At 36.9% G+C, this 23,750-nt stretch overlaps 3 protein-coding genes across 3 annotated transcripts; 1 reads left to right on the forward strand and 2 right to left on the reverse strand.

The window, feature by feature from the left end:
• The first annotated feature begins 432 nt into the window (after window positions 1-432).
• On the forward strand, window positions 433-5,694 carry LOC136807077 (uncharacterized). The gene has a single exon (XM_067063645.1). It carries the CDS (start codon window positions 433-435, stop codon window positions 5,692-5,694), a length of 5,262 nt encoding a protein of 1,753 aa, XP_066919746.1.
• Window positions 5,695-8,731: 3,037 nt separating this feature from the next.
• LOC136807118 (potassium voltage-gated channel subfamily A member 7-like) lies at window positions 8,732-10,935 on the reverse strand. The gene has a single exon (XM_067063688.1). The coding sequence runs from the start codon at window positions 10,694-10,696 to the stop codon at window positions 9,107-9,109; it is 1,590 nt and encodes a 529-aa protein (XP_066919789.1). The 5' UTR covers window positions 10,697-10,935; the 3' UTR covers window positions 8,732-9,106.
• Window positions 10,936-11,682: 747 nt separating this feature from the next.
• LOC136807119 (non-structural maintenance of chromosomes element 4 homolog A-like) lies at window positions 11,683-17,143 on the reverse strand. The gene is made up of 9 exons (XM_067063689.1): window positions 16,967-17,143; window positions 16,680-16,760; window positions 15,568-15,698; window positions 14,909-15,048; window positions 14,617-14,710; window positions 14,049-14,228; window positions 13,151-13,199; window positions 12,596-12,681; window positions 11,683-12,187 (listed from the first exon to the last, which is right to left on the reverse strand). The coding sequence occupies exons 1-9, from the start codon at window positions 17,088-17,090 to the stop codon at window positions 12,125-12,127; spliced, it is 948 nt and encodes a 315-aa protein (XP_066919790.1). The 5' UTR covers window positions 17,091-17,143; the 3' UTR covers window positions 11,683-12,124.
• Window positions 17,144-23,750: the final 6,607 nt, after the last annotated feature.

Below are 23,750 nucleotides of genomic sequence, written 5' to 3' on the forward strand. Positions count from 1 at the left end.
AGCAAAAAGACTGAAGAGCAAGCTGAAGAGAAAGTCATTCAACATGCCAAGCAAACCTCTCAAGATAAAAGTCTGGAATTCCTGTCTGGTGAACTGGAGAGAGTCATTGCGGAGTTGGAACTGTTTTTCCTGTCATCAATCAAAGACAAGAAAGACTCCCAGCTAATTCATTGGAATGAAGAGCTCCCTGATCAGGTGAAACGTTTTTTGATACACTGGCAGAAAGGTATCATGTTATTATTCAGTCTCCCACTTCGAATACAGAGCTTGAGGAAAAAATCACCAAACTTGGCACCCGTTACCAAGAGCTTGCCAGCCGAAAGAAAGTCTTTGTAACAATTCTTAAGAAGGAAATTGTATCCAGGGAATTGGGGAAACAAGATCTCACCAAGGAAGCCCGTCTGAACATAAAATTACCAAGGTTCTCGGGATATGAATCTGAGATGGACATCTACTCCTATCAAATCGAATTCGAAAAACTTCATCTGCGTACTGTTCCCAAGAGATGTTCTCCCTGACGTTCTTATCAATAACTTTCTGTCTGAGCCTGCTTTGTCATTAGTCAAAGGTTTAGACAACATCGACGAAATTTGGCTTCGATTGAAATCGTCATTTGGAGATACAAGAATGCTTCTCTCACGTAAACTCAGCCAACTGGATAACATTGATACATCCGGCAAATCCAAAGAGGAGAAGTTGATCACCAAATACAGTCGAATCATCTGTGTCATGAAAGATCTCCTCAAACTTGCAACAAAGCATGGCATTGAAAGAAACTTGTTCTACGGAGGAGCAACCGAAAAGATATACAAAATCATGGGAGATCCTCTGGTCAACAAGTGGCTCGACTTGATGTGTGATGATGCTTCAATCGAAGTGCCACTCTGGACCAAGCTAATCGCATTCCTCGAAAGACAGATGAAAATCCAGCAACAAAAGATGCTTGTCACCCCACACAAGGAAGACAAGAACAAGGAGGAGAACAAGAGGGGGCAAAAAGGCTTCTTCATGGATTCAGACCAACCGACATGCTTCATTTGTGGAAACTCGTCAAATCACACACATTACAACAAATGGTCCAGGAAAATCCAAGATTATTCAATATTTTTTGCTTGTAAATTATTTACAGAAAAAACTCCGTCTGAACGTCTTCATCTTCTGAAAGAAAAAGGATATTGTATCCAATGTCTCTACCCGGGTGCAGATTCGTCAAAAGGGAAACACAAAAAGGGGAAATGCCAGAAAGAATTTGTCTGTCCAAACTCCGCTCATGAAAGATATACATCCCAAAAACACGTTCTTTTGTGTGACGAACATAAACATGAACCCGAAAATGAGGAAATTCTCGTCTTGTTCAAGTCCCGATACATATCCCGGAATACCAATCTGCCGGAATTCTCCCAGAACATCAAGCTTGCGTTTATGGCTAATACAAACTTCCATGCAAAGCCGAGCAATCGCCTCCGCCGCAGCTACCGCAGTGCGGACAAATGCGAGAATATCCTCGATCGAGGAATCTATATGTTGCAAGAAATTACCGTGAATTCCCAACCATTCACGATATTTTATGATACCGGTTGCAGCGATTTCATTGTTACGCGAGATGCCGCTAACCGCTTGGGTCCCCATGCGATCCCTGAATGCAGCGATCCGATTACTATCTCTGGGGTCGGAGACAAAACCGTTCAAACATCCGGTTCTTACGGGGTCCGATTACCGCTTTATGACGGATCCAATGTAATCCTTACCGGATCGTGTCTCGACAAAATCGCAACACCGTTTACCATCTATGATCTTACCACAGCTTCAAGTGATCTGATTACCGCTGCTGCTGATGAAGCAGACCGCTTACCGAAACTTCCTTCGTCTGTGGGAGGGAAAATCGATATGATGATTGGGATACGCTATCTCAAGTACCATCCACGAATTATCTTCCAACTCTATACGGGTTTAACAATATACGAGTCTGTTTTCCAAGGCTCCGACGGATCTAGAGGCGTCGTCGGTGGCCCTCACCCATCATTCTCGATCCACAGTAACTTCTACTCCTCTGAAGTGAATCTTAACCATGATCTACAATCTTCTGATGATGAGGAACCTCACTCCACATTCTTCTCCAATCCTTTGAAGTCTTTCAATCAGGCTGAAACCATCGGTAGTGAAATCTCATACCGTTGTCCGACATGTCGTGAATGTAAGGATTGTAAAAACCATGACTCTACCGAAGCCATTAGTATCAGGGAGGATGCTGAGCAAACCATTATTAATTCTTCTGTTCATGTAGACCTTGCAAATAAAGTCACAACAGCAAGGCTCCCATTCATTTGTGATCCAACCGAAAAGTTGTTACCTAACAAGTCGATTGCACTGAAAGTATACCAGCAACAGCTTCGAAAGCTGAACAAGCCAGAAAATGCTAATGACAAACAAGACATCATCCAATCTGAAGCAAAGCTCCATACAATGGGATTTGTGGATTACGTTTCAAATCTTCCACCAGATATCCAAGAGATGCTACATTTTCAACCGATTCAAAACTACATTCCATGGCGAGCTGTGTGGAAACCCAGTTCGTTAAGCACACCTTGCAGAATCGTATTTGACGCTTCTCAGAACACACCTTCCGGTCATAGTCTAAATGATTGCCTTGCAAAGGGACGAAATGGTTTGAACCATCTTCAGGAGATACTCATTCGTTGGTCCATCCACAAAGTCGCTATCCACTCAGATGTACGTAAAATGTACAATACCATCAAGCTAGATTCAAAGGACTGGTGCTTCCAAAGATATGTATGGCAACAGGACCTAGATCCGACAAAAATACCTGAACAGAAGGTCATTCAAACGTTAATCTACGGCGTCAAACCCTCCGGTAATCAAGCAGAGTTCGCTCTTCGTGAAGTAGCAAGGTTGCACTCAGACGAGTATCCAGAAGTGTCTCGGATTCTTCATCAGGATGTCTATGTTGATGACTGCGTTACAGGTGAGGAGTCCATGGAGAAAGCAGTCCAAAGATCCAAGGAGCTTGAACATGTCGTCAACCAAGGAGGATTTCAGCTCAAAGGAATCACACTTTCTGGTAAGAGACCAGATAAAGCACTCAGTGATGACAACGAATCGGTCATCGTTGCTGGATTCAAATGGCTGCCAGATGAAGATGTCTTATCACTCAATCTTGGTAACCTCAATTTTGCCAAGAAACGTCGAGGGAAGAAACCTGATCAAGCAAACAACATCATCCCAAGTGTACTCACTCGTCGTCACTGCACCTCCAAAGTGGGAGAAGTTTACGACATCCTCGGAAAAGTCACTCCACTCACAGCTGCCATGAAAATAGATCTTCATGACCTTGTCATACGAGGATTAAACTGGGACGACCCCATCCCCAATGATCTAAAAGCTTTGTGGACCAATCACTTTGAGATGATGCAAGAGATCAAACATCTGCAATTCAAAAGAGCTATCATCCCAGATGATGCCGAAAGCCTTGACATTTCAACCATTGACACTGCTGATGCCAGCCCATATCTCGCTTGTGTAGCCATCTATGCAAGATTTAAACGAAAATGTGGAGGTTATTCATGCCAACTTGTTCTTGGTCGTTCAAGGATCGTCCATGATCGAATGACACAACCACGTGCAGAGCTTTTCGCAGCAGTCCTCAATGCACATTCAGGAGAGATCGTCCGACGTTCTTTCCACAGTTGGCACACCTCATCTCTCAAGCTTTCAGATAGTCAAATTGCTCTCTATTGGCTATCCAACGACGAGAAACCTTTGAAACAATGGGTTAGAAATCGATCCATTGAAATCAGAAGATTTTCCCGACCCGATCAATGGCACTACGTGTCCTCCAAATGTATGCCCGCTGACATCGGTACACGAAAAGGAGCAACATTAGATGATGTGAAGCAAGACTCAACATGGATTCAAGGATTTGATTGGATGAAGATGGATACTTCAAAATTTCCAATGAAGTCAATCAAAGAATTGAAGCTATCTTCTGAAGAGCTGACTGAAGTCCAAAAGGAAACATCCATCAATCAAGAATCCTTCCTGACCATCAATAGAAAACTAGTCCCAGCCGAAGTGGCAGACAGATATGCATTCTCTGGGTACCTCATTGATCCTAACAGTCACTCATTTTCAAAGGTCATCCGCATCATGTCTTACGTCTTCAAGTTCTTGAGCAATATTCGAAAGAAAGTCACAATTCGTCCAAAGTCTTTACCTGTTGTTGTTCATATTCCTTTGACAGACGAAGAACTCAAACAAGGAGCCAACTATTTCTTTCGCAAGTGTACAGCTGAGATCAAGCAATTTCTACCCAAGACAAAATACCAAAACATCTCCAAAGAAGTAGATGGCATCCTGATGTACACAGGTAGAATCCTACCGACCAATGAAATAACGTGCACTGGAAAGTTCACCAAAGCAATGAAAGACCTTTCGTCAACCACCTTTTGTGTTCCAGTAGTCGACAAGAACTCACCTGTTTCATACAGTATCATTAATGACATCCACTGGAATCATCCCTCTGTAATGCATTGTGGTGTCGAAACAACTTGGAGACACACCCTGAAGGTTGCATTTATCATTGAAGGTAGAGCACTTGTCAAAATAATTCGCAAATCGTGTGAACGTTGTCGTTACCTTATCAAGAAGACCATTGCTGTCGAAATGGGACCCATCTCAAATCATAACCTAATGATTGCACCAGCCTTCTACATTACACAAGTTGATCTCTCTGGTCCCTACAAAGCTTATTCACCACATAACAAGAGGTCAACCATCAAAGTTTGGCTGATCATATTCTGTTGTTGCACCACTTCAACAACATCCATCAAATGCATGGACAACTACGGTACAACATCCTTTCTGCAAGCATTCGTTCGATTGGCATCTGAAGTTGGATTTCCGAAGACTGTGCTCTGCGATGAAGGAAGTCAACTCGTGAAGGGATGTGATGACATGAAGATATCATTCACAGACCTCGCCAACAAACTCTACAGAGATGTGAACGTCAATTTCGAAGTTTGCCCAGTTGGTGGGCATAATATGCACGGCAAGGTCGAAAGAAAAATCAAAGAAGTCAATGCTTCAATCTCAAAGATCGCTTCGAATGAGAAATTATCGTTGATGCAATGGGAAACAATCGGTGCCAAGATCTCAAACTCCATCAATAATTTGCCACTCGCATTGGGAAGCATCACCAGTGATTTTGAGACAATGGACCTTATCACACCCAACCGCTTGAAATTGGGTAGGAACAACGAACGCAGCCCTGTTGGTAAGATGATTATCACCAACAAACCAGACAAGATCATCGTGGAAAATTCTCGTATCTTTGAAGCATGGTTCGAAAATTGGCTTCAAAACCATGTACCCAAATTGATGGATCAACCAAAATGGTTTTCAACGGAAGACATCAGCAAAGGAGACGTTGTACTCTTTCTAAAAAGCGAATCGAAGCTATCGAATACTTATCAATTTGGAATCGTGGAGAACCTTGAACCTACCGATAGTGATGGAATCATTCGTAAGGTCGACGTGAAGTATAGGAACAGCAACGAGAACGTGTTTCGAGTGACGAGAAGAGCTGTTCGTTCATTGGTCAAAATCAAGTCCGTTGACGAGGGCGATATTGTTACCGAGCTCGGTCAAATGGCTTGTATTGTTAACAAAATTGGTTAATTGACTTTGGTGGGGAGTGTGAAATGATTATATCTTTTCATTAAAGTAATTATCGATTTTATTACGCTCTAAATTTGTTTTCATTTTATGTTTAGCAATTATGACGTCATCTCAGTTTAGTATCATTTTTATGTCTCTAGGGTAATTATATATTTTGATAAAAGCGATGTGCAGTGAAACTTTCTTGCTCAATGAAATCAGTTTTTAATAAGAGACGTATGAGAAAGGTTGTGTGTGTGTGTTTACACGTTTCAAAACGCCTTTTCAACTCCAGGAAACTTGGTCGCCAAAGTTATGCTTGGTAAAGCATAATTCAAGTTTCCATCATTAACAACAACTCTGGTTGTGCATGCTGGTAAGCTTCTATTCTTTGTTTGTTTCTCTGCTTTTTGCTTGTGTCCTTTCACTGCACTGCTTAGCCTTTTTTAAGTTAGTTTTGTCTGTTTTATCTTAATCAATTTTTCCTTAAGTCCTTAATTTTCTATGTTTATAGTTCAATTTTCTAGCATTCAGTAGTCTATGTTCATAGCCTAGCATTTCATCCATTTTGATAGTTTTCTTTTGTATTCAATTTTTAGTTTGAACTACCTGCAAAGATCGTTCCAAACAGGCACATTTTTTGTTGTACTCCCGTCGCCCTTCTCAGACCACACATACCCGTCGGTCAATTTGCCTGACTGCCCCCCCCCCCGGGGTTAAAACGCAGGTTTGTTTGAGGCCCCCAAAACGTAGGTGTAGTTAAAATCAAATTATTAAGCCCAGTGGTAATAAGGGGAGAAACTATGAACATATTTGTGTTTTCCCTTAAATTTACGACCCGATGCATGTAAAATTTATGATTTTTATAAAATATTTCAAGATTTTCGATGATGCAAAGTCCAAACTGAAAATTTAGAAATTTAGAAATTTTCAAAATGACAATTTGCCGTTTTTGCTGATTCAGGGATAATTTCTATATATTATGTAAGTTTTTTGTTCATTATTCGAATTTGCTTACTTTAAGTCAGGATAGAAGTCAATCTCGTTCCCAGAACCACTCGCAACACTTTTTTAATTTTAGTTTATATTGATCCCGGGGGGGGGGGGGGGTACTTAGGCAAATGGGTGCCGGGTATGTGCGAGCCATAAGGGTACCTTTTTTCATTCCTCAAAAGTCTCTCAAAGGGGTACAAATTCAAAAGTTAGTCTCTGAAAGGGTCCCAAAATCACAAAAATCAAAAATTTCTCTCTCAAAGGGTCACGATTTCCAAGAATTTTGACCAAAATTTGGTGAAAATCAAACCAAAATTTGGAAAAAATGGACCAAAATTTAGGAAAAAGTCTCTCAAAGGGTCCCAAAATCACCAAAATTTTGTCTCTCAAAGGGTCGATTTTCGATTTTCGGCTCGGACATACCCGTCACCTCGCAAACCTAGTACCCCCCCCGGGATATTGATAGACGTGATACAATTGCTCTGGGAAAATACTGTTGTAAGTTTCTTTTGATCTTTTGTTCACGAGTAAATAATCTGCGTGATGTAGACAAAAACACAATGGAAACCATTCCACAAGCATTATAATAGATTAGAACACCCACCATCATCATAGTACTTTCAAGTGCCCCTCTCCCGCTTGTTGATTTTCTGAAAATTTTTTATTTTGTATAGAATCCCCCTCCGTTTATTCAATTTTGAAAAGATTTTCAGCTGTCAAAAGAAGAAGTCCCTTTGGCCAACTTTTTTGTCATTGGGGTGTTTAGAACATTTTCCAACCTCCGGTAATTAGGGAGTGGTCAGAAGGTATCTACTATGGGGGAGTGCTAAAACTTTTTCCCCTACACTCTAACTGACTGATTAATAAGGCGAGGGTTATACTTACTTTTACTTACTTTTGGATAAGGGCGACTTATAAGGTTTATTACTTTTGGATAAGGGTCACGTATAAATCGGGTTTAACTACAGTAAATTTCCAGATTGTGAGTAATCCTATAAGCCTCAATATCAAGATGTTGTGCACTCATGTGGGGAGGACTACATTATTATACATTATTATATAAAAGGCAGCAAGTGACTTGATTTCAAACGTGCAGGGGCAAAGAATTTAGTGACGAAGGAGGCGCAAACATAGTTTGCGCCGACGAGAAGATTTTGATTTTGGACTCCTGATTTCATTCAAACATAGCTTTTTTTCGGACCAATTTTGTCCGGAAATGAGGCTTTCAATGTCTGAATCATGGAATTTAAAAGTAAATTTTTTCTTTGCATATACAATATCTTAGTATCACAGGAGTAATATTTTGAGTTACGTTTAAAGGTAATAATACTATCAGAGATTAAGGAGGAGCGACCATGGTTTGCACAGACAGAAGGAAATTTTGATTCTGGACTCCTGATATGCCTCAAACATGGCTCTTTTTCGGACTGGTTCTGCCCAGAAATGAGGCTTTTGTCTGAATCATAAGGAATTTAAAAGTAAAGATTTTCTATATAGAGAAAAATTTCAATTTTCAACCACTTTGTTCGCTAAAAGCACTGTATTTTCAGCTCTTTTTAAAAAGGCTAGACTAAGCTGACATATGAAATTGTAAGAAGAGGGATCCCTCTCTTAGTCCACTGAACCAATTTTTATACACAATGTTAAGACCTATAGGAAGCAAAATAATTTTCCAACCCCTCTGAAATCCTCCACCCCCTAGTAGATACTTTCTGACCACTCCCTTAGGTTCCCTCGTATATCAAGATTTGAAGACTTTGAACGGTTCAATCCACCCTCCTACGGATGTTAAATGGAACAACAACAACAATTAATAGATGCGAGGCCGGTCAGTTTGAACCTTTTTAACACCCCCTTCTCACAGACCCACTGGGAACCCTTCCCATTCGAAAAAGTGGCCAAAATATCGTCCCCGGTGGAAAATGGCAATATTAATCCCCATCGAGTTTCAGTCCGTTATTTTTATCCCCACTGGCTGAGAAATCCTACCGGGTCTGTGAGAAGGGGGTGTTTTTTAGGTTTAAAGCTCAAATTTTCATATAATTGTATAATTTTGTGAGTATCTTAAAAGTTTATGAAAATAGAAAAATAATATTCTAACGAAAAAAAAATTGAAATTATGTAGTATTAATAAAAGACGCAAGGGGAGACGCTCGATTTTAAACATACTGAGTGACTTATCAAAGAACATAGCGTAGATGATTGTGTGCTGGTTGAAAAGAGAGAAAAATAACAAGTGAGACAGCCGTCGCTTTTGGCTAAATCTATCAGTTGGTTGTCAGAATCAAAAACCTGAATTTTACGTTTTGTTAGAGGGAGAATACTCTCTCCACAGTTCCATTGATTAGATTTGCAAAAATCTATAACAAAGAAATTAGCTAAAAAATATAAAACTACTTTAGGAAAAAAGGAATTAACATTACACCAACAAATACTATATTCAAACAGTAGAAATGAAAGAGAGCCGATTATCATCTCCACCTCTATTGAGACTTATCTGTGGCATTAAAAGCCTTCTCTGGAGGAGTTCCTCAGCTTCTTGGCAATGCTGACATTCCTCCTCTTGATCAAAAGACAAACAACGTACAGCACCATTTGGTGTAAACTCGGTAGTGATATCTCTTGGACTGGAAACATCCTTCTTTTTATCTTTCCCTCGAGGTGTAACAGGACTTGCTCTACTAGAAATCTGAGCTAATTTTAATTTCAAATTTTGAAAACGTCTGGTGACTTGGCCAGATCCTCCTTCAGCAATCCCGGCTGCTTCCTTTTCCTGTCGTTCTTGTTCCTTTTTAGCATCTTCCGTTTTCCGGCGATTCCGCTCTTTATTATAAAAATATTCAAAGTTTGAAACTACAACAGGGACTGGTAAAGCAATAGTTAACACACCACAAACCACAGCCATTGAACCTACTATCTGACCCCAAAACGTCTTTGGGTACATATCGCCATAACCTACTGTTGTCATAGTAACGATTGCCCACCAAAAAGAGGCTGGTATCGATTTAAATTTTGTTCCCTCTTGTTGATACTCAGCAAAATATGCACAACTACCAAATATAAGAATCATAACGAACAAGAAGAACGCTAACATCATTAGTTCGTTAAATGAAGCTTTTAAAGTATTTCCTAGAATTTGTAATCCTCGAGAGTGTCGTGCTAATTTGAAGACACGCAACACGCGAATGACACGTAGCATAGAGAGAGAGCCTCCTCCTCCTGATTGGGCGAGCGCTATCGCTAAGTAGTATGGTAGGATGGATAAAAAGTCGATAATGCTTCCAGTATCGATAAAAAACTTGAGTTTTGATGGGCAACACAAGAATCTGAGAAATAATTCTATAGTGAACCAAACAATAACTGCTGTATTAACGTAGAAAAGCCATGTATCATGTTCGTTTGGGATTTTAATTTCCTTGGTCACTCCATTGATCGTTTGGTTCACGTAGCGAGGTGCAAATTCCGGTAACGTCTCAATAATGAACAGAACTAAAGATATAACAATTATAAACACTGAAGCAAATGCAAAATATTTCGCTGAACGACTTGATTGTGGATTCTCTAAAAATTGCCAGACAACTTTGAAAAGCCAATTATCCGGTTCCTCTTCGATTTTTTCTGGTTCTTTTAATCCGTTATCTAATTGCAGTTTTGATATGACGTCATCACCGATGTCAAAAAAAATAAGTTCGTTGATGAAAACGTGGACTGGAATATTTGGTGGCTTCGCCATGATGCCTTTGGATTGATAAAAATATAAGATACTTTCAAAAGTTGGTCGATGACGATCAAAAAAATATTCTTTCATATCTTCGCGGTAATAACGACTCCTTCGTTCCGCGTTACCAAGAAGCGAATCTGGAAACCTTCTTAAAGTGTTTTCCCATGTTTGAAAACGACGTCCTGAGATGTTTAGAGTGATAATTTTATCATCTGCAGGGTCGAATACCTCCGGTTCGATGAAGTCAGCAACGGTTGGTTGGTTACCCGGATTCAAGAAAGAGTTACGTCGTGCGCTCGCAGCATACATTGTTTAACAGATATTTCAAAGTTTCGTCCACAGAACAAAAAGCGATTTCAAATATTGATTCAGCCAAACCTTCATCAATCTTTACCAATTCTACTGCGGCTACATGCCGGATTCTATATCATAAAATATCCAGCAAACAATGTTTTGAAATGAGCTACGTGCTAGAAATGTATAAGCAGCGACATTTCTTCCTCTAAACAAGATCTTCTTCTCTTTCGCTATGAACTCACTCAAAAATGGCTGAATTTCTTTCTTTCTGTCTTTGACACACCGCGGTTATCAAAACACTTTCAAATGCTAAATGAATCTCTATTATTCAATTATTAAACACATAAAAAAATCTCCCATTGAACTAACTTAAGTCCTGATTGCAGATTACACAAAGATTTGCCTGATTTAACAAAGTAAGGTAGTGTTTCAATAATAAGGCTGGTAGGTAGGTTACCATCCATATGCTCTAAGTAAAAACTCTGGTCAAGAGAATTAAAACAACTATAAGAATTAGAAAAAGTAGTAAAGATTTTCAGATATTGCCCTACCATGAAAACGATTGTTACAAAAATCTTGAATCAAAGTTATCATAAGATATTGAAGTTCGATTAATGTTAATGCATAATGAATTAATACTTTCATTCACAAACACTGTATCGTTGCTTTCAACTTCCATTCAACTCATATCAAGTTGATGAAGAAATTTGTGTCTATTTTTCTTTTTTAAATTACACTGGTAACCTAGAGTTCAAATTCCTAAGTGTATCTTTTTAAAAATTTAACACTGGCCCGTCTAGTTAATAGGACAACTGATTGAAAGGAATTTTTTTAAATTTTGGTACAATTCGCACAACAAATGGTTAAAGAAGCTATTTCTTCAAATTGATTGGCCTACACAGATAGCTTTAAAATCTGATATTAAGGATGAATGGTACAGAAACTTTGATAACTAGAGCCTTGATGGGATTAAAAGGCACAGAAACACAAAAAATATCTAAAAATTTCGTTAAAATATATTTCCTTTCCAACATAAAAAATATTTCTTATGTACCATGTATATTTACAACGTATCTGTATATCGGTATTTAAATATAGAAATGAAAAGTGTAAAATATGGAGGACTAAATATCTCTCATTGCCAAACTGTATAGGGACTTTTGATCTATAACATCATAAGAAATCCCTGCCAAGAAATGCCTTGATAGTCCTAGATTACTGGGACTTCTTGGATAGATATACTTAGGAACGTGGTTGATCAGAAAGCTATAAGTTCATCAGAGAATAAAGTATCTTACAGTCCTCTTTTAACCTTCTTAGATCTCCAAGGAATTGAGTATTTTCGTTTTTTTAGTTATGAGCGTACCTGCTGCGATCAGGCCAAATCAATCCAGCACGAAGCGAAATAAAGCATCGTTTGGTGTATTTAAACACTTTCCTTCAATGAATTTTGGCTCGAGTTGGTATCGTTGATTCCTGAATATCGTACACTTCAACCAGCTCCTAGAAATAATAAAGCGACGAATGTTTTCACATAAGTGCCTTTACGCCCTTCAAGTTTTTTCTAAGGTCCTGAAAAAAGTCTTTTAAGTCTTTTAAGAATAGTTTTTGTTCAGGTATTTTACATTGAACCTTTTGACTATTTGTCTAGGAGTAGTATATATGGGTTTCTATCTTTTTTTCTCACGGAACGTATAAGGAGAAAATAAAACAAAAATCTATATATCAGGGTCAAAACAACGAACTAACGTTCAAAATGGAGAAAATCCCAAAACTGTTCACTTCTTCACCAGCCAAAGAATTATCATTGTTTAACATCTCATGAGCTAGAGCTTCCCGTAAAGTATAAATTTTACACATCTCGACAAATTTACCATCAGAGTTTTTTGTAATAAAACAATATTGGCCTACCTTCCATTCTTTCATGGTGAGCGGCATGACCACCTGTTTACGTTGCGTTTCTGATGTATGTTCTTCCGTTCGATTCTTATTCAAATCTACAAAACAAACAAAAGTTTCAATGTCAGCGAAAATTACATCATAGAACGAGAAAATCAATTATAAAGAAATTTGTCTACATTAAAGTAGTATATGAGGCTACGTGCTGATTTTGCAGAGGCAAAGCAAAATATATAAATGTAGAAAATATATAAATGGCTTCTTTGCTGGTACCACTTTCAAAATAACTCTAATCAAAGATGACGTATATAGCTTGGCCCAGGGTTTATAAAGGTCAGTGCAAGTATTATGTAATTTTAAAAAGAAAACATTTTTTTGTCAAACAATCAACTGACGAAATACGCAATGTTTTTTCTAATGATTCGTTTTAAAAACTGCAATATTTTTGCAAGCTCGACATTTTTTCAAAACGATTTGTTCCAACACATTTATCAATATTGAGATCAAGCCATCCTCCAGTTAGACCAGCGAGGTACCCGAGAGTAGAATATGAAGAGTGAGACTTACTAATTGTCGGGATGTCGTCCTCGTCAAAGTCAACGATCACACGACTGTCCTAAAAAGTGAGTAAAAATCGACGGTACTCATTTAGAGAGCAATAGCCAAGTGGTCAACGACGGATCAGCTTCTCGAGCCCGAATCCCCGTTCCTTCAAATGTTTCTCTCAGTTCATAAATAGAGAGTTCCCAAATCACAGCCAGAACGCATTCTTGAACCTCCGAGGAAACCCCTTGAAACGTTCTATTTTTTCGGGCGGGACTTCAGAGACACAAATAAGACAAAAATAACAACAAACAAGACAAGATGGCTAGTAATGCAAATCCAAATAATATACTTGATAACAAAGACAGTTCTCCACACTTATTACTCTGAGAATTTTGAGTGAAAAAAATGGCATGTTTTTTTTCTCTACGTGTTTTGAAAAAAGAAAGAAAATCGAATGTTTTGATTTTTTCCCGCCAATATTATTATCCATTAAAAGCCATAAAGCTACAAAATAGATATTTTGTTATTATGAATGATATTATACTTTACGGTGTGTGAGAAAAGAAAGCGAAATCGGAATATAGAAGACTGCTGACGACAACGACGACGATAAAGACCACTCACGTCGCCGTCACCGTTCTCAATGTGATTTTGAAAACTCTCTAATAGCTAGGCCGAAGGACCGTGGACCATGTGAAAACAATCAAAAGACTGAGGAAGAGTCCGAAATAACATGGCTATCCACGTAAAATATCGACTCCACCAGTAATAAAATCTATTTATTTAAGTATGAATTCGATAAATTAAAGAAGGCAATTTGCATCCTTGGTACACTTATTTCTTAGAATAATTTGTTTAGCCAAAAGGGTTGACAAGGTCTTGCAAGATATAAAGTAAATAAACAACAAACACTACTTACTTTTATGAGGAAAGCGATATGGAATATATTTTCAACCGTTTGACCAAACGATTCAGGATTGACTGCAAAGTTGAAGAAACAGATAGGACGAGAGCCATCTTTGGTTTTCTTTTTCAAGATTTTGTAAATTCTGTCCACCTCTTTCGTAGTGGCTTCCTCTTGTTTTTCAACACTGACAATCTGTGGGAAAAACAAACATATCATTACAAGTCAGGACTTGAGCTGAAAATGAGATCAAGAGGGGAACCTTGTATTTAACCAAGGAGGAAATCGAACGCTGTATTCAGTGGCATCGAGAACATGTTACATACTTATCTTTTCTAGCTTAGTTATTTAAGTAACTTTATTCTCAGTGTATCTAACCAACCCCATTATATCGGATCTTGTATACAACAACTATCTTAACTTTATTCTAGTATCTACACAGCAAATTATGCCCCTATAAACTATCAGCGTTTCTGATGAAACGACTGGATGATGTCCCCTGCTGTCAGTTGGGCTTGCTTATTTCTGTTATCACCCCGTAGTTTTAGTGATGAAAAAAAACAGAAAGGAAGTAAAATGAAACCTGTTCCAATTTTTTGGTGGCGACATTTTCATCCTTCTTTCTTTGGCGAACAACCTTTTCTTTGACTTGAACTTCAATTACCAATGGTCCCAGTCTTAGAAAAAAAATAAAAGAGAATATAACATTATTAATATCAACCGATGCTCTTTTAAGCTGAGAATTTCCGACAAAATTGTGAGGAAATTTTAATTAGACTAATTCCCGCCCTTGAGAATGATTTCCATAGGATAGTAAAATAAATCGTGAAATAATTTAGCAAGAAATAAATTATAAAAAGAAAGTAAAATCATACAGGAATTCGAATGCTGGGGCCTTCTTGAAAAGTGATACAGCTTTTCTCCCAAGTGTTTTCCAGGCATCTTTGGGAAGGTCTATTTCATCATCATCTTCCTCGGAACATCCAGTGAGTTGATATCCATTCACTGAACCAATCTAGTGAAATAGGGAAATAGTGATTTCATAGTCAGAGTCATAACTGTATTTGAAAATAACAACCCTATGGCTAACAATCAAAAAGTTTGCTCTTAATTCAAATGAATACATTTCCTCTGAAAATGCAAGTTACTGAATATTTTGGACATAAGCCAAGCTGGCTGCTCATTAGAACTGTTTAACAAAACTCTCCATAATAATGTGCCAGCTTGGTTTTAAATTATTTCAAGTAGCTGTACAAATTTTTTGTGATTTACACATTTTGAGTTCTCAGGCTATTGTCTCAACTAGGAGCAGCAAAAACCCTAAACATTAATTTGGCGAGGAAGTTATTTGGTGAAGCAGCGATTTTTTAATATTGAATAGTACTAATTTTTGCAAAGGGTATGGTAAATTAGCTTTTATTGTCTAAAAAAGGTGATTTTAGACAAAAACAAAGGGTTTTTATTTTAGAAAATCATGAAAAACTCAAATGTTGGCAAATCTAGCATCACGAAAATAAGTTCCCATAAGGTGTACCAGTTTTTTGATGAATGTTACATTATCAAATGCAACAATATCAGTTTTGAGTTCTTGTGCTTGCTCTCTTGATTTCTTTGACAGATACAACAGATGAGCAGAGTCATGGACTGCTTCTCGTGGTCTTCGAACTAAAATGAAAACATCGACCATTAGGGTGAATTGAATCATGAAGGTAATAAAGATAGATGGAGAGTCAATACCTTTTGTTCTATTCTGATTTATCATCGGAAGCAAACAGCTGTTTAGTTGCTTTGGGAATAAGATGATTAATTTTGGGTATACTCGTGGGAATATTTAAGATGAATGAAAAGACATTAGATTTTTAGCAAGTATATTGAAATATAATAGCCTTGTCATGAAAAATTGAAAAAAACTTCACATAATAAGCATGATACTCTAAACTTCTAGGGGAAGCTGCCCATAAAGCCATCGATAGATTTAAACAAAGAATTACGTGTTACGATTAGGAACCTTGTATCGATCATTTTGTCGGAGTATGAAAACCGCTGCCCACTTAGACGTGAAGATATTAAGATAAGAAACTTTCAATGATAATGTGATGCGACACTCAATGTTCACAAAATGCCAGCCCAAAAATATATCCTTATGAAATTAATATATTCTTTTATCCTTAAATCAGTTGAAACTATTTCGAATCGTATTTTAACTAAGATTTCTCGCAAAATTAAGTTTTTCAAAATCAACAGACCAGCCTTTTTCTGTTCTTATAAAGTTATAAATTGATGTTTTTTGCTTCCAATGATGGTACATCAAAGAAAAGCCGCTTTGAATAGATTTATAAAAGATTTCAACGACCATTTAGGTCATTACCGAGAAGTTTTCTCTCCATCTGTATATTTATTACCTTCATGATCGAATCAAATAAGATATATACTTGCACCGAAAAGGAAACTTACTTCGCCATCCAGAAATTTAACCCAAAAAGAAATTCATACCCCTTTGGACATCTGATTAAAAGTATGTAGTAGTTTACTATCTACAGAAACTCTTGGAACAAATTATCTTCCACTCGCTTAAAAACCAAATACTTTGTATTTATTGAGAGATATGTTTGATACAATTTTACTAAAAAAAACAAAAAAACCAACCTTTACTGAAAAGATCTTCTCCTACTTTGATAATTTCACTGATTTTTGTAGAAGTTGGCCGAATGATCTCCTCCGCATTTTCTGAATGCAAAAGTTATGTATTTGTTATTTGTCATGTATTCAAATGTAACCATTTTAGCTGTCAACTGCATCTTTAAAATCAGGTTCAATGAAAGAAGCTGAGTGATATAAAAAAAGAAGCGATAAATAGAAAAATGACACCAATCATTATTCTTAAAAAAGTCTAGTTGACATTGAATTTGAAAGTTCCTATATTTTTCTTTTACCTTCTGATATTTGGTTGAGATGTCGATATTCAGCTCGAACTTTCCTCCTCTCTTCATCTTCATCATAAATTGAATATTCACTCAACTTGGAATCTTTAGGTACATTTTCTTTATCATCTCCCATGGCTTTTTTTCTTTAGCTAAAAGTTTCAACACCTTATTTCCATAAATCTATAATAACAAGCCACATACTGAATGGACCTATATACCTGATGATAAGAGTCAGATAAAAATAAGCACAGCACAGAAGAAAAATAGCATCAAATAAAAATACTGTTACCCAGAGGTTTAGAATACAATAATTAGATTTCTAAACCTTTTTAAAGAAAATTGAAACAGGCTACCCTGACTTTGGGTAACTCTAAGAGGGAAATTTTATACACAATACGCATCCCTACATTAAAACCTAACAGAGGGGCTGCGTGCACTAACGCTTTGCCAACTAAATTTTAAAAAAGAGGAGAATTTCTACATGTAAACTATTTTATCTATACCCTGAGCGAAGAAAAACTGTATGTGGTGATTTTCAGAAGCTCGTGATTTTGACTTGAAGAAAGCTTGGGCTGGGCTTAAAAAATTGTTGGTTTGCCGACACCCGACCCTATATTTTGGAGGTGGGTCGGTCGGTCGGATTTTTTTTTATTTTGGCGATTTATGAAATTTTCATCCATGGAGGGTTAACAGTTTGTTTACATTTAGGTAATCTTGAATAAAAAACGGAAGTGCTAGCAGGGAATTTACAATTCTTATGCTTGAGACAAACAAGATACGAGTTTTGATTTTTTATTGTTTAAAGTTTTTGAAGGAAAAAAAATCTTCTTTAAAATGGCAATAAAATTTTTTGGGTCGGCCGATTTCAAGCTAGGGTTGGTCGGGTGACGGCAAACCAACAATTTTTTAAGTCCAGCCTTGAAAAAAGTCACATAAGGTTGTTTAAAGCAAACAAGAATTTTCGGAGAAAAATTGTTTCAGCAATTTTTTAGATTTTTAAATTTCTGGCGATACTGAAAGCATCTTGTTCGGCACAGTTTTTGCTATAATATAAGGAAGTCTAAGGGTTCTCAGCCACCTTTAATTATTCCAGCAAGTGCTCCAGTGAAAGCAGGGGTCTACTCGAAGTATTTCAACTTTTTAGATTAATCGATTCTTATAAATAAAACTGAAAATAAATAAGTTATAGCGCAAAGGAAATATCTTTCTCTTTTAGGAAGAAGTGTGTCTCAAAAAATGTAGTCTCTAAACTCCGTAGAAAAAGTATGGGAAAAAGTTATAAACAAAGTAAAAGAGAGAAAATATTTTGAAGTCTTCAAAGTACGATAAAAGTTATGACTTTTTTACCATCGAAGTTTCAGATTTTGCTAATTTTAACATGCTGAATATTTTAAAAGATAATTTCGAGTCATTTTGAGCTTTCTTTATACAGTAAGTAGTAGGTAGTAAGTATTAAGTAGTAGGTAGTAGGTGTTTTGTACTTGCTGTATTCTTAAAATGCTTTCATATGCAGTGACATTCGGAAATACCAAGTTCCACACTGGAAGAGCGCACCTGATAAATTTTGGTCCGGACAAGGTGCACCTATACCTCGGAAAAACGGCAAAAAATTGCTAAAATTAGCTGCACTTGAGGAGAAAATAGCGAAGCTATTATAGGGTTTAAAAAACCCTTTGCACTTGCACCTGAAAACCTCAAATTTTGCACCTGCACTCAACTTTTTCTGAGTTGTGCACTCAAGATCTCGACGAGCAAACGTGCTATACTCGGCAAAATATATGTGTGTTTTTTAATCAAACAAAGGCAGACAAAGTCATTCAAAAGCTTTCAAAAAACTACAAAGAAGGTACTCCAGTGATCAAAATAGCAGTTGGTTATGAGTTAAAACCGACCAGAAAAAAATCACTGACCCGAAAATTTTTGAAAAATGTGAAAATAACCAACCAATATTTGTGTGACCTAAACTAATCTTGATGTTCAGTATTATTCATGGACTATCTACTTTATGACTAGCTCCTTAGTTGTAACTTTCTTCTCTTATTTGTTGGTTACTTTGAACTATATTCCTCCGCCGTAACTTTCTTTTCTAATTTCGTCGTTACTTCGAACACTATTCCTCCATAACTTTCTTCTCTAATTTCTTTGTCACTTTGACTTATTCCTTCGTAACTTTCGCCTCCAATTTCTTCGTTACTTTGAGCACTAAAGAGCACTATTCCTTCCTAACTTTCTTCTCTAGTTTCTTTGTTATTTTAAACCCCAACCTCATCTCCCTGTATCCCAGGCTTTATTTACGTTACTGATTGACCCCAGAGAATACCCGGGTGTTGGCTGATGTGAGTTCCCCCTCTCAGAGTGGGAACTTCTCAAAACAATACGTTATAAAAAATCTGACCTTACAAAGTTACACTACAATGCAATGGTTTCAAATCCAGGAACAAATGAAATCTGACGTTTTGTTTTTGAATTACGTAATCCTACAAGTTTGAAAACAGACAATACCAGAGTATTATCTAGCGCCTATCAGTAAGAATAAAAAAATTGGTAATACACAGGGAACGAGGTTGTTTAAACCCTATAAAACATTTATATATTTTATACTATTATACTCCTGAATTTAACGTAGCATTTTATTACTGATGTCAGTTCGTCTTATATTTTCCACTTTTAAGTTGAGATATTTATACGATTTATATACTAATTGAAAATAAGGGTTTTAAAGCCATAAAAATAGACAAATTTTCAAAGTGTATGTGACACTTAACATGACTGTACTGACACACTTAAATAACAGGTGCATCTCACAACTCCGACACTTTCTAGTCCGACAACAAAACAGTCAGAATCCAGACAAAGTGGAATCAGCGCTGAAGTTTGTCTACTCCAACTACTTTTTTGGACTGAAAGCAGTCACACGATCTTTGATGAGTCTCATAATTTGTCTGGCGGTCAACCCCAATCTCAATCGAAGGCATCCAGGAAATCAAGTTTATTTTAGAGATGAGCCGTTTCAAACCTATACCAGACAGACTTTCACCTGCTATAATAACATTAAGTGATAAAATAAACAATTCACATGGTTGGTTGGCTGGCTAGGCTAGTCAGGGCAGGCTACTAATGTTTTTTGCTGAAACACTTAATTCTTTTCATCACTCGTTGTCAGACAAAACCTATTTCGGAAAACTAGCACAACCTTCGATTGCATTGTCAGAATTTTTAGTTGTCGGACTAGAAAGTGTGGAACTTCTGAATGAAGACTCCCCTAAATAACCGATGAGAAGGAAAAACCTTATTTCAACCACTGGTACTCAGGAGGTTACTAGAGATTGAAAGTTTAAAATTGAAATGAAAAGTTAATTACTTGGAATACTTGGAAATTAATCCACATGAAAATTAATCCACTTAAGGTAGCTGTTATTTAGCTAAAAGGGACCAGCCAGATAATTCATTCTTTTTAAACTGGATATTACATACAATTCTACAAAGGTTGGAACAACTAAATGCTGGCTTATCCATCTATTTATCTAGATAGAGAGAGAGGGGCACGTGCATTTGGTTTGGGAACGCGAAACGCGAACGCGAACTACCAGTGTCTAAACTTTTCAATACATCTCCAGAACTAACAGATTTTTTGAAATTCTGTAAAAAGGTCCAAGTTCCTGAATAGTTTTACTATGTCTGTGAAAAAATCATAACCCTCAGTGAAATACTCGTTCATCTATTTAAAATTGAAGCCAAAATTTGTGAAGAAAAATAAACCTTGAGCACAAAAAATGCTTTTTAAACACTTTTTTCCACCGAAAAACAAATAACTTTATAGACTTACCTTCCCCAAACATTGAAGAAGCCTCTACTAATCAAAGTAAATGAGATAAGATAAGATAAAACCTTAAAATCAACCAGAATTTACAACCTTCCGTCCAAAGCAAAAGACGTGCTTTTCTCGCCGCCATCTTGTTTTAGAATGAGAATTATTTTCGGTTCCAGTTCACATGGAAATTTTTTCATCCAATCAGATCGGGCGATTTCACTTTTGCTTTCTCTAGTCCAATAAGACTGCGAGATTTGAGTCATGTGACATCTCTATTGAAAAACCCGCGCAAAATAAAATAGAAAAATAGGGGGTCACACTACTTTTCTTTTTTTTAAATAAAATCAAATCTACTAACTATATCATTTTTGTATAGTCAAAAACCCTATCCCTAATAAAAAAAGATATTTGATCATATTGAACAGAGTGTGACCAAACAATTAAGGCCAATATTTTTGGTTTTTCTGAAAGACAAAAAGTATAGGAAGCTTTACAGAAGAAGGGATAAGGCTGGGGCTGTCTATTTAAAAGATATGGACAAAAATAGGCACTTTTTTGGGTGATAATTAAGATTTTACTTAGAAACTTTAATTCTCTTACCCCAGTCCCAGCCCCCCCTGATATGAGCAAGGGAACCATGTTGGCCACCCCTACTGAAAACTTCAGATCAAAACAAACAAGGAATTAATTCCTGTAACTCGATGAAAATTGGAAAAAGCTGGTTTTTGACTGTTTCTGATCCTAAAGTGCTATTTTTTGGTAAAAGGTATGCAATTTATGTTTGGATTTCTAGAAAGCTCACCCATTCATTGTCGATATATTTTTTAATTGAAAGTAATTGCTTCATTGAATAAAAAGATATAGTCAAATCTTGTAGGGTCATTTTTCAAAAACTGGTCATTTGCCAAAATCGATTTGGCGGCAATAAAAAATATGTTGCGTTCGGGTTGCCCGACCGACTGTTTATTTACAAGAAAACCCAATTCGGAAAGTCGGTAAATTTGTCGGGTTTTTTTGGGCGCTGTTCGCAGGTTCGGATCTTTCCCATAATGGCGAGCATGTCTTTGAACCATTATTTTTTGTTTTACTTAACCCACATTGAGTCCCGTTCAAGTTTTTTCATGTACCCTTATTGAAATTTTCATGTCAAAATTCAGCAACAGGTAGCGCATATTTAGTTTGGCAAATTAAAGATGGTGGCATAAGATTCTGTTGATTGCCGACTTGATTCATCTGGATTTACTAGATCTTAAAAATCCGACAAAATTTACTACTGACCAACTGACCGACTGGATTTGAAGATGTTTTAGGACCTGAATAGAACATATTGTTGATAGCCCCCTTTTCACATTTTGCCATTTTACCCTACACAAGTGTTACGCGTAAGCCAAATTGCGTATTACGAACAACCTCTAAATTGCCGAGTACAGGAGAAAAAAATCGAAATTCAAAATGGCGGCCAATCCACGCTGATAACTATCAAAAATCTTACTTTTTCAATCAGCTATTGCAGCTCAATAAATCAATGAAATAATTTGAAATAAGAAGTAAACAAACCTTGAACAACCTTTCATGAATCCAAATAAATAAAAGTATTCATCAAAAGTGAAGATTGCATTTCAAAATAAAACGATTTCCAAACCAACCTAAAGTCAGTGTCTGCCAACTAAAAATTTCTCTGTGGGGTCACTGGCAAGGAGTTACTACTTCAGACTTTAGATTCCAATTCTTGTATACGCTGCAACTACAATGCCAAATGATCTGTATTACAAATACTTACAAATGGGTCCATAAGTTAAGAAAATGAAATTATCATCTAGCACGGGGGTTTTGATTTTAAAAACAAACTTCAAAATGAAATTGTTAATGAACTTATTACTTAAAATATCACTTACTAGACTTACTTACATAATTTATTTATGATATAACACCACTTTCTTAAATAAATGGGCTCTTAAAGTCTTATGTTTGCCGCAAGAAGGGAAAAAAATTTAATTTGACCCCCGGTTTTTTCTTTCTTTTTCTAGCTAGTTCCCGCGTGTTAGTGTAGACACAACTTTAATCCGGGGAAATGAAGCGTTTTCATTGGTCTAAAATCACGGATGGTCATGTGACCAGAATTTTTATCCAGGGAAATGCCGTGGCAGCAATGTTTTGCTTTAGTGAGTTTGACCATTTTGTTGTTTCGATTTGAGCGGGCGAAATTTCTTCTGTACAAACCAAAATATGGCTTCCTTGGAATACCGGTTGAAACACTTGTGCCTAACACAAACACAGGTGGAAGCTGACCCTCCGATTAGGCGGATCTCTAAAAATTGTTTGGTTCCCGTCATCCGACCGACCCTGATTTTTACTCTGAAGTTAGAGTCGGAGAGTCGGAGACCCCTTTTGCCACTTCTGGATTCCTAATTGTCAACCTCTGCACGCTCAGTGTTTACAAGTTTTCAAATCGAAATAGAGAGCGCGGCGCGTCAGCGGAAAATGAACCAAAAACCAGTTTATCCATGATTTCCAGATTTTTTAACCCGATTTCATAATTTGGACCTTCGTGGAAGCAGACCATGCTCGCGAAGCATCACTTTCTAAAAAACAAGATGTTGCATGATGATTATGATGGGGCTCACAATGCAGGTACCGTGAGTGGTCCTAAATCCGACAGCCCTGCCTAATTCCGACCCCCCAAATAAAGGTTATGAAAAAAAATTCTATGTTTACAAACACTCCTTCTCCAAGTTAACGAAAAACTATTGCAAGAATTCTCAAAACAAATCCAAAACATCTAACAAGATGGCTATAATGTCAAAATGTCAATAATGTAATTAAAAAGTGTGAGTTGTAAAAGTCTGAATGTAATTACCTTTTATTATCATTTATGACAGTTAGGGAAACCATCCAGGATCCTGCCATTCTCTAAGCCAGCAAAAACTAAATGACACTTGTAAACTTAAGTTTCTTACCATTTTCCATCGAAAACAACCAAAA

This window comes from Clytia hemisphaerica, unplaced genomic scaffold (assembly GCF_902728285.1).
Source record: "Clytia hemisphaerica strain Z4C2 unplaced genomic scaffold, Clytia hemisphaerica genome assembly, whole genome shotgun sequence".
Lineage (NCBI taxonomy): Eukaryota > Metazoa > Cnidaria > Hydrozoa > Leptothecata > Clytiidae > Clytia > Clytia hemisphaerica.